The sequence below is a fragment of the Lethenteron reissneri genome, chromosome 26, assembly GCF_015708825.2.
Source record: "Lethenteron reissneri isolate LAM-NWPU_2019-01 chromosome 26, ASM1570882v1, whole genome shotgun sequence".
Classification (NCBI taxonomy): Eukaryota; Metazoa; Chordata; class Hyperoartia; order Petromyzontiformes; family Petromyzontidae; genus Lethenteron; species Lethenteron reissneri.
Window position 1 is genome coordinate 1187030 of NC_083804.1, and position 11424 is coordinate 1198453.

The 11424-nt window shown below is 54.5% G+C and overlaps 1 protein-coding gene across 1 annotated transcript; it reads right to left on the bottom strand.

The window, feature by feature from the left end:
• Positions 1-631: 631 nt before the first annotated feature.
• LOC133347443 (protein extra-macrochaetae-like) lies at positions 632-11203 on the bottom strand. Its single transcript, XM_061559698.1, has 3 exons — positions 9862-11203; positions 2297-2367; positions 632-1554 (listed from the first exon to the last, which is right to left on the bottom strand). The coding sequence occupies exons 1-2, from the start codon at positions 10399-10401 to the stop codon at positions 2323-2325; spliced, it is 585 nt and encodes a 194-aa protein (XP_061415682.1). The 5' UTR covers positions 10402-11203; the 3' UTR covers positions 632-1554; positions 2297-2322.
• Between the last annotated feature and the right edge of the window lie 221 nt (positions 11204-11424).

Here is an 11424-nt window from a genome sequence, read left to right on the forward strand (position 1 = left end):
GCCCGTGGCACACGCGGCGTGTACGCACCACGTGTACCCGGCACGCACACACCGCAGGGTGGAGGCGGCTCAGCGCCAGAGGGAGTGGCTGACGGATTTAGTTTTTGTTACACACGGAGAGAGACAGATACCCTCGTCTTTATTATGCATACACGCTCGTTGTAATTAGCTGAAATAATCTTGATGTATAGAGGACTGCAGAGCTTGGGCAATTGCTGGTAGCGCTGGCTTACTGCATGGCTGCCGCCCGGTATACGGGAGGACGTGGGTTCGATCCCGACCACGACGTCGATATATTTGGAGTTTGCGTGTCTCTCTCCCGTGAACGTCACAGTTCTTGACCATCGGCGATCATCCCTTGGAGCCGTGAGCCCGTGGTCACGTATCCTGCCCAAGCCACACTTACTGTCCTGTAACCGATTGAATGATATCACCTGCGCGTGTCCCTTCTCTAACGCGCGTGCTCCTCTTGCTGGCACCCCCACCCCACCCAGTGCGATTGAACGCGTGCACGCGGCCGCCGTGCGGGGCAGGCGCGCGTGCACGAGGGGACGTGCCGGGCAGAGGTCTGCACGCTGTGCCGCTCGCGTCACGCACAAGATGGGTATTGACAGACACGCGGCTCGATTCGACTCGTCGAGTTATTTTATTTTATATATAAAAACCGTGCACGCCTTTCGTCTTATTATAACATTCACCGACATTTGTACAATTTTACATGCAGACACGTCGCCACGTGTTTATGAGCAGTGCTTGATTTCAACCGGAAGAGTCCGGAACGCTGCTACGTGACGTTTTATTCCCACGGCCCTCTCCAAACCCACCCGGGTTCACTCTTCCACACGAGACTCCATCCTGGTCTCTTGGGTGCTCATCCGGTTTTTAACAAATGAACCTGGCACTATGAACAGGTTGTTTTAATTTGTATATTTTTTAATATATATATTAACGTGTTTATTGGAATTGTAGGGCAGTGGGCTGCACTAATATCGGATTATGACGTTTCGGCGTGCTTGTTCCTCACCCCGATATCCCGCAACTCCCAACTAGTCTCTGAGCAGCGTTCCGGAAAATATCTCGTAAAGAAATGAAGCCCCTGGGTGTAACTTACATGTACATCGAATACGCGCGCACACACACGCACGCACACACGCACGCACACTTCACCCGATACACTCAGCTCCGCAGCAGCATCGGCGGCGCACGTGTACACTGATTATTAATTATCATCATTACCATCATTAATTATTACTCGTGGTCACTATGTACAAAGCTCGTATGATGCATTGATATCACTCTTGAGGCTGTGCCAGTTTTGATTTGGTTGAGACGAGGTCTGCGGAGTTTCCGTGTGGCTCAACGCGCGCCCACACGCGCGGCAGGATTTGGACGAGAGAGAGAGACAAAATAAGGGGAAAAAAACATTCTACAGCGGTCACTGGCGAAACGGTCTAACGTGTGATCGAGAAAGAGTCGAGAGGAGGAGGAGGAGGGGGGCGAGGTATGGTGGCTTTCGTCGCTTGGAGGTATTCGGGGCTAAGCCCGCCCGCAAACCTGCAACACAAAACGCGACGGCGGTGTTGTTACCACGCGCAAACACGCACAGTGCAAGGGTAAAGAGGGAGCCCTGCAATTGCACGCTCGAGTCACTGCTGGCGGAATGGACCTTCACTCGGAGGGTAGGGGTGGGCACGATAGAGCCCCTCTTGAGAAGAAATATGGCTCATCTTCCACGCTTTCCAGACGTCTAGAAGGAGGTGGGAGTACGCACGCCTTGTACATATCTATGTATGTATCTAAGTGTGTACATTGCATACATGTGTATCTACATCCCAACATAGCGCATGGATGGAATTAATAAGACGCACGCGCGTGCATTGTCTGCGCAAGAGCTCTCGGCCTTATCCGTGGGTGGCCGAGTGGTCGTGCATGTCCGTAGGTCGCTATGCACGTAGGTCGCTATGCATGCACGTAGGTCGCTATGCACGTAGGTCGCTATGCACGTAGGTCGCTATGCACGTAGGTCGCTATGCACGTAGGTCGCTATGCACGTAGGTCGCTATGCACGCAGGTCGCTATGCACGTAGGTCGCTATGCATGCACGTAGGTCGCTATGCACGTAGGTCGCTATGCACGTAGGTCGCTATGCACGCAGGTCGCTATGCACGCAGGTCGCTATGCATGTAGGTCGCTATGCACGTAGGTCGCTATGCACGTAGGTCGCTATGCACGTAGGTCGCTATGCACGCAGGTGTGCAGGTAGACACGCTTCTGCGCGCCAGTGACGAGCACGTACCAGTATCTGGCTCCGATGCAGTGTTCTTAGAGCTGAGGTGATTTGTCAACAGTCGCGTCCACGTGGAGAAACTGCGGGATACGAACAGCAGCAGCAGACGCGGAGACTCAATGCAGACTCAACTCCCTCACTCCACGCATACATTCGTTCAATCCGCTCACTCCACTGTCAATGGCTCATTCATTCAACGACTGTCATTCATCCAACTCATGGCGGTGGCATTAACTCATTCGGCTCACTCCAGGGTTTTTCACGCACTTACTCGCGTCATTCATGTATTGATTAATCTCGCTCAAGTGTCGTTCATTAATTCGTTCAGCTCACGCCAGGAGTGTAATCCATTCCGCGATTAACTCCACCGTGATTTACCCATTCAGCTCACTCCACTGTCACTCGCACTCATGATGATGACACTGCACACCCGGACCTGTCATTCACTCGGCTCCCTCCAGCGAAATTCATTCAGCTCCACCTGAATGTCATTCAATCATCGATGCATTCACACAGCCCATGCCCGTTCACGGTGTCTCCAAGCAAGCTCAATATGAGGAGTGATAATAATCATGATGATGATGTCGTTTACCCAGTAAAGCTTCAATGAGGCTCAAGGCACTTTTGCAGGAGGGTCCTGCTACATTGGGATGTTTGGCCAATCCCATTAACAATGGGAGTTTGGCTTCGTGCGGGAGAGCACTGGAGAATCCGGAGACGACTCAAGACGCGTGAAAGGGGGTTGACGCTCAATGTTCCGCACAGATGGATTCTCGAATCCCACTGCCGCCGCCTGGCCAGCCTCAATTGCGAAAGCCGCGTCGTTTCGCGTCGTTTTGGTCTTTTTGGAGATTTTCCTAGATCCGGTTTGTGTAGTAAAGGGAAGGAAGCGATGACGAGGGGTGGCGGGGGAGTCGGTGGCTGTGACAAACTCTGTGATTGGCACACACACCACCACGTGCGCACGTGTACACGTGTGTACATGCACGACCTCAGAGAAGGGTGTTTACTGGATGTGGCGTGCCGGGTGCGGACTCATATGTCCGGAGAGAGACGTCGCTGTTTCACCACGTGCACACCACGTGCACTGGCCTCGCGATCATCCCACAGCGGAGGCCAAGCGGGATTGAGCCTGGCTAGTGCTGGGATGGCGGCCTGCCTGTAGGTATAGGATAGGTTTGCGAGGTGGCCAGCAGAACAAGTACAGCCATGCATTATTGAATCCATCTGTGCAGAGCGTTAAGCGTTAGACCTTGGTCTGCCGCGTGGGTTTTATCCAGGTTTGTCGAGACTTTACTTTACCTAGGAATTGACCAAACATCCCATTGCATGACCCTTCTGAAGGAGTCGAGACACGGTGAGATTATCCTGAGTAAATAAACAGTGGGCATCCATCTGATCGTTGTTGTTTTACAAGGGCGAAGTGGAGTTCGAGAAACGGCGACGATCGGGTTCTGCGCTTTACCCACACGTGCCAGGACTGTGGAACTCCACGCGGACAGACCTCACCCCGCTCGCCTCGGACGCACACCACACGGCAAGGCGCTGTTAGCGAGCACCCAGTATTTGTGTTTGCGCGATTCGTTTACCCCGCTCGTACTGTGCACTCCGATTGCGTTGTTTGTATTGTTTGTTGTTGTCGTTACCGTCTCACCTGCCCCGAGTGGGCACCAGTGAACAGGATCTCTAAAGCTCATCGGTTCCTCCAGTGTCAACAACTATTCTGGTTCGGATTGAGGCCAGCGCTGATCGCGAGGCGCAGGCCGCCGCAGCCGTCTTTGTCTCTCCAGTTCGGCGGTTCCCACCACACGCCGACCAGGCTTCCATTCAGGGCCGCGCGGGGCTGCGTGTGACACATTTCCGCGCGGATCGATTCGAGGATCCATTGCTGTACTGCAATATCCCTGGGCCGCCTCGTGTGCTCCGCGCAGCACACTGTGCAAGCTATACCCGTGTAGGGGTATTGCACGCGCGCTTTGAAGCGCACGCACAGCAAACGTCGTCTCAAAGCCGCGACTTGCGCAATAAACACGTTTACTTCGTGATTAGCTCGAAGCGATCGGCCAGATGTAAAGTTACGTTCGTCGTCTTTCTCCATCTAAAATTGTAGCGGGGGGTGGAGGGGGTGGGGGGGTGGAGGGGGGGTCAGGTGAGACCGCGATGAGCCGCGCGGCGGAGCGGGAGGTTCGTGCCGCCGTGAGGCCCTAGGCCCCAGGCAGGGGCGAGCTGGGAGATGCGTGTTGTTGTTGTGGGGGAGATGCGTGCGTGTTGTTGTTGTTGTGTGGGGAGATGCGTGCGTGTTGTTTTCGTTGTTGTGTGGGGAGATGCGTGTTGTTGTTGTTGTGTGGGGGAGATGCGTGCATGTTGTTGTTGTTGTGAGGGGGAGATGCGTGCGTGTTGTTGTTGTTGTGTGGGGAGATGCGTGCGTGTTGTTGTTGTTGTGTGGGGAGATGCGTGCGTGTTGTTGTTGTTGTGTGGGGAGATGCGTGCGTGTTGTTGTTGTTGTGTGGGGAGATGCGTGCGTGTTGTTGTTGTTGTGTGGGGAGATGCGTGCGTGTTGTTGTTGTTGTGTGGGGAGATGCGTGCGTGTTGTTGTTGTTGTGTGGGGAGATGCGTGTTGTTGTTGTTGTTGTGTGGGAGAGATGCGTGCGTGTTGTTGTTGTGTGGGGGAGATGCGTGCGTGTTGTTGTTGTGTGGGGGAGATGCGTGCGTGTTGTTGTTGTTGTGTGGGGAGATGCGTGCGTGTTGTTGTTGTTGTGTGGGAGAGATGCGTGCGTGTTGTTGTTGTTGTGTGTGGGAGAGATGCGTGCGTGTTGTTGTTGTTGTTGTGTGTGGGAGAGATGCGTGCGTGTTGTTGTTGTTGTTGTGTGTGGGAGAGATGCGTGCGTGTTGTTGTTGTTGTGTGTGGGAGAGATGCGTGTTGTTGTTGTTGTTGTGTGTGGGAGAGATGCGTGCGTTGTTGTTGTTGTTGTTGTGTGGGAGAGATGCGTGCGTGTTGTTGTTGTTGTTGTTGTGTGGGAGAGATGCGTGCGTGTTGTTGTTGTTGTTGTTGTGTGGGAGAGATGCGTGCGTGTTGTTGTTGTTGTTGTGTGGGAGAGATGCGTGCGTGTTGTTGTTGTTGTTGTGTGGGAGAGATGCGTGCGTGTTGTTGTTGTTGTTGTGTGGGAGAGATGCGTGCGTGTTGTTGTTGTTGTTGTGTGGGAGAGATGCGTGCGTGTTGTTGTTGTGTGGGAGAGATGCGTGCGTGTTGTTGTTGTGTGGGAGAGATGCGTGCGTGTTGTTGTTGTGTGTGGGAGAGATGCGTGCGTGTTGTTGTTGGTGTGTGGGAGAGATGCGTGCGTGTTGTTGTTGTTGTGTGGGAGAGATGCGTGCGTGTTGTTGTTGTTGTGTGGGAGAGATGCGTGCGTGTTGTTGTTGTTGTGTGGGAGAGATGCGTGCGTGTTGTTGTTGTTGTGTGGGAGAGATGCGTGCGTGTTGTTGTTGTTGTGTGGGAGAGATGCGTGCGTGTTGTTGTTGTTGTGTGGGAGAGATGCGTGCGTGTTGTTGTTGTTGTGTGGGAGAGATGCGTGCGTGTTGTTGTTGTGTGGGAGAGATGCGTGTTGTTGTTGTTGTGTGGGAGAGATGCGTGTTGTTGTTGTTGTGTGGGGGAGATGCGTGCGTGTTGTTGTTGTGTGGGGGAGATGCGTGCGTGTTGTTGTTGTTGTGTGGGGGAGATGCGTGCGTGTTGTTGTTGTTGTGTGGGGGAGATGCGTGCGTGTTGTTGTTGTTGTGTGGGGGAGATGCGTGCGTGTTGTTGTTGTTGTGTGGGAGAGATGCGTGCGTGTTGTTGTTGTTGTGTGGGAGAGATGCGTGCGTGTTGTTGTTGTTGTGTGGGGGAGATGCGTGCGTGTGTTGTTGTGTGGGAGAGATGCGTGCGTGTTGTTGTTGTTGTGTGGGAGAGATGCGTGCGTGTGTTGTTGTGTGGGAGAGATGCGTGCGTGTTGTTGTTGTTGTGTGGGAGAGATGCGTGCGTGTTGTTGTTGTTGTGTGGGAGAGATGCGTGCGTGTTGTTGTTGTTGTGTGGGAGAGATGCGTGCGTGTTGTTGTTGTGTGGGAGAGATGCGTGCGTGTTGTTGTTGTTGTGTGTGGCGGAGATGCGTGTTGTTGTTGTTGTTGTGGGGGAGATGCGTGCGTGTTGTTGTTGTGTGTGGGAGATGCGTGCGTGTTGTTGTTGTGTGGGAGAGATGCGTGCGTGTTGTTGTTGTGTGGGAGAGATGCGTGCGTGTTGTTGTTGTTGTGTGGGAGAGATGCGTGCGTGTTGTTGTTGTTGTGTGGGGGAGATGCGTGTTGTTGTTGTTGTTGTGTGGGGGAGATGCGTGCGTGTTGTTGTTGTTGTTGTTGTGTGGGGAGAGGTCGTGTCGCGGCGAGTCCGCTGCGCGTATCTGAACAGGTCCTTTGGTCTCCCCTAGGTAGACTCGGCCTCAAACGAGTCACTGGTGCGATGTGTAAATGTCGCCACTCGGGGAACAAGTGATCGTGTGCCGTGCCGGCCTTCATAGGTGCTAGCGTCCAACAATCACTTGCCCTAAAAGTCGTTAAGGCTATACGGGGGAACTGTGTCTTTGGTTTAGCCTCGATTTGTGGCTAACCTCTCTCGAGATGTAAATACATTCAGCCCCGTTGCGCTGTTCCGGAAATGACTTTGACACCGCCTCAAACATCTCGCTGAATGTTGATCCCCAGGTGTGACTTGTAGAAGTATAACGCGGTGCAATAATGTAGGGTTCCTGTGGACAAGGAGTATCTCCTCTATGCTAGTGGTAGTGCCTTACGCCGATAATCCTGACGCATCGGCAGCGTTCCATCAGATATGGAGTGATCAATTGAGCCCTGCCTGACGTCAGTACCGCCACAACGCATGTGATGAAAACAACCCGGCTCAAACACATTTACTGAATCTGCCAAACTTGACAAATGTCGCCGGAGTGTCAATCAGGATCAGGGTTCGTGAAGTTGTACTCTTGCAGAATGCCAGCTGAGAAGATGAATACTACCCTGAACTCTGTAGTCACCTCGACGACTCGCACTCACAGACGTTGCATCTTGGGTTGGCCGGCACACTTCTGCATACAGGGGTCTGACGTGAAGCGAGTGTTTGTGTAATTAAGACAACTATCTCCGTAGAGCGTGAACAGGCTTTTGGGTCAAGTGCTGTTAGCGAGCCCTTATGAAGGCCGGCACGGCACACGATGGGGTGGGAAACCAGCACCACGCCCGGTCGTCTTTGTCTCCCCCCTCGTGACGACGTTTACACACCGCATCTAAGGCTGGGTCAACCTATGGGAGACTCAGGACCGGTTCAGATAATCGTCACTGGTTGTTGGTGGCCGTGAGCGGTAATCGAACACGGATAGTCAGTTTGGTAGCGCAGCGCACACACACACACACGTGGCGCACACGGTACGTGCACCACGCCGTGTGAGCGATCGGCGATTAGCGCACGTGCACACAACGTGCACACAACGTGCACACAACATGTACACAACGTGCACACAACATGTACACAACGTGCACACAACGTGCACACAACATGTACACAACGTGCACACAACATGTACACACAACGTGTGCCGTCTACGCAAGACCTGCGTGCGCCCTGCGCGTACGGAAATGACATTGCAACATCGGAGACGAGGATCCTCGTACATTTTCTGGCAGCGGGCCGCACGTGCTGACAATCGATTGGCTTTAGCGTCGCACTCCACGGGAGGCGGAGTACTTGGTTCACGGGTGACGGGGATCGTTCCGGGCATCATCGCGCGACTCGGAGGCCGGCGAGGAACCTTCACCGGCCGAGCTCGTCCCGCGAGCGATGCCGAGCAGCAACATCCCGTGGCGGCGTGAAATGTTTTCGAAAAAAAAAAAAAACCGTCCTAGGTAGGTCACGGACGTATCCGCACCGACCAGAGATGAATGATTAGGTTGTCACCGTGCGACTGTGCAGTATTGCACGAGTCGCCGAGAATAAACGATTGCTAATGACAATACTAATATTCGAAAGACATTACTGCCCGACGTTTTACGTCACCAGCCTCCATCAGAGAGACTGGTTGTAATATTTACGGCTAATCCTTCCGTGCACGATCGCTTTGCGGTAGGGTATGTAGGTGGGTGGTGCATCAATCGATGTGTTTTTTTTAAATTTCAATTGAATCAGTCGAGAGCTCATTGAAAGTCAATATCGCGACGACACCGTGAAGGCGGTGCTCGCGCGTGCAGCGAGTTGGGACGCGTGTGGCACCACGCGGGGTTCAGTCGGGGGTCTTCAAAGGTCACGGCCCACCGCCACGGGCACGCCAATGCCGAGCAACTTCGCTCACCGCGACCGACGCTGCTGGATGAAGAAGAGCGGTGGCGCGCTGGTTAGCGCAGTGCTGGTGGTCCGCGTTCGATACCTGACCACGGCTATCGTTCGTGAACGAGTGACATCGGCAACCGGTGCCGGGCATCGACCCGCACGGAGCGGCGATGGTGACGTATGGTGAGGCAAGTTGCACGAACGACACGGGAGGCGCCGAGTCCTCGTCCGTGAGTGCATTGCAAGGGCAGAAATGTAGGGAATCACTCCCCGAAGTGAACGTATGTATGTTGAACTTCTTGTGTGTATGTTGAACTTCGTGTGCGTACGTAGCCAACCGTGCTAATCGGAGGTGCGGGGGGACGGACAACAAACTAAACACGAAAAAAAGTTCTAAATATTTGTTGTTTATCTAGGTTTACAAGTGCACAGCTTCCAGTGGCTTCCTAAGATCGACCGTAGCCGTGGGCGCACGGGCCACGGACGACGATGAGCAGACAGAGTGCTGCGCCCGGCCTACTGGCGATCCCGTCTGTGCGGACTTCACGACAGCCCAACTGCTGCACCACACGCGCATGATGCACCGTCCGTCTCGACCAGGCTGCACCACACGCGCTCTGGCACTCAACTCTAACCGCGTTCTACGTGGGGCGACATGAACCAAATACTCTTCATGGATTGTCATCCACATTGCAAGCGTATCATGCAAACGTAGACATTGCACGTGTTCTACATTTAGTGACGTACTACACACATATCCACAAGCGATACACTTAGCCTGGCATTCAATACACACACTTTACACATATGTGATATACACTACATGGCATTTATAGCAAATTACTAACCCAGTAAAATTTGACATTCACCGCGTAAGATCACACACACACACGAGATCAAATTTACTTGACGTTTTATACGTCACAATTACATAAGGTCCATTTGGAACGGCATACGCGTGTACACACACGTGTACACACACACACATGTCATGCGCGTTGCATGCCCACGATCATGCACGTCACACGTGTGTTCATCGCGCTCCACGGAACCCACGTGGATTTTTCAATGCCCGCGTACACACTTGTATCCACAGCGTGTACCCACGTGTAGCAGCATGCATGCAGGCATGCCCACGTGCACCCTCATAAACCATGCAACGTGGTACCAATCACGTATCATTCGCTCGTACCAACCATGCACCACCCACGTGCGCCCTCGTGTATCCACCACTCACCTCCACCCCGACATCGGCGCTCGCCCTGCGTACGGCCGCCGCGGAGCTTGAGGTCACGGTTGGAGCCCTGACCCCGGTCGCCTGGTTGATGGGCACCAACGGCAGCCGACGGTGCTCGCTACCCACGGCAGGAGGAGGAAGAGGAATCATCTCGCCCCAGGGGTGGCCGCCTCCCCCGTCCCTTCGCTGCCTCCTCCTTCGCCTCTGCTGCAACTCCTCCTGCTCCTCTTCCTCCTCCTCCTCGTCGTCCTGCTGCTGCTGCTGCTGCTGGGGCTCTCCAACCGGCTCGGGGGCCCCGTCGAGCGCCAGCTGCAGGTCCCCGATGTAGTCGATGACGTGCTGCAGCAGCTCCGTCTTGCTGATGCGCTTGCCCGGGGGCACCGTGGGCACGAGGGCGCGGAGGCGCGCGAAGCAGCCGCGCATGTCTGCGGCCGTGCCCGCCGAGACGCCTCCGAGGCCCGACGCGCCGGGCAGCAGCAGCAGCGGGCACGGGGAGGCCTTGCGCAGCAGCCGCGCGGCGCCAGGGGTGTTGGCCCTCATCGCGAAGCGACGCGGGTGGTGGTGGTGTGAGTGGTGGTGAGTGGTGAGATGTGAGCGAGATGCGTGAGATGAGTGATGGGTGAGGCTACGCGTGTGTCTGCGTGTGATGAGTAACGTGTCTGCGAGTGAGTGTCTGATTGGTGCTTGCGGATTCTCGCTAACAGCACTTGCCCCACGAGCGTGTGTAGGATATACGGGGGAGCTGTGCCTGTGTATGCTTGAGGTAGCTATGTATCGTAGCTTTGCTGCGTTTGCGCAAATGTGTAGATGCGTGAATACTGTACGTAGCTGTACGCGTGTAGCTGTACGTGTGCACTATGAATCCGTGTTTACACTGCACATGCGTGTCGGCGCGTGTACCCGATGCATGTGCACACCGGGATACGAGTTCTCAGGCGTACGGCTGTGTACACTGGGCGCGGCTGCGTCAAGGTCTCGCTGGGCGTGAGCGCTCTGCGTGTACACGTGCAACTGTCGTACGTGTACGTGCGCACCAGCTGTGCTAGGTGTGTGTCCGACGTATCCACCCCCGCGTCGTATGCCCCGCACCCCTACTATGCGTGTACGCAGCGTGTGTGTGTGTGTATACGTACGTATACAGCGAGCGCTAATAATCATTCGGCGTCACCGCCACGGGTCGACCGCGGTACACAATCTAAATCGAGTCCTAGCCCTGCCCGTCCACCCTGCTGCGTACACGTGCTGTGTACACTATAGTATACGTGTGGTGGTGGTGGTGGTGGTGGCGGCGGTGATGATGATGCAGGCGTGCGCGTGTGTGTGTGTGTGTGTCGGGGCTCGTAAGCGCCTCTGCGCGTCTCCGTGTCTCTGAGCGCTTATATAGTCACGCGGCGGCCAATGCGCGCGCGTCACATCACGAGGGGCGTGCGTGCGGCGATGATGATGATGGGACAGGCACACAGACAAGCACACTGGCGTTATTGTATTATCTCTATTATTAATAACAAAAGGACTTCGCTTGTTTAAAGCATCACTGGTGAATCTCATGACTCTCGTTTAGCA

Excerpts from the sequence above, each read along its gene's own strand:
- LOC133347443 (XM_061559698.1), bottom strand. The coding sequence starts at position 10,401 with ATGAGGGCCAACACCCCTGGCGCCGCGCGGCTGCTGCGCAAGGCCTCC. Across the intron at positions 2,368-9,861 it reads GCGCCGATGTCGGGGTGGAG|TTTCTCCACGTGGACGCGAC; the intron begins GTGAGTGGTGGA and ends CGTATCCCGCAG.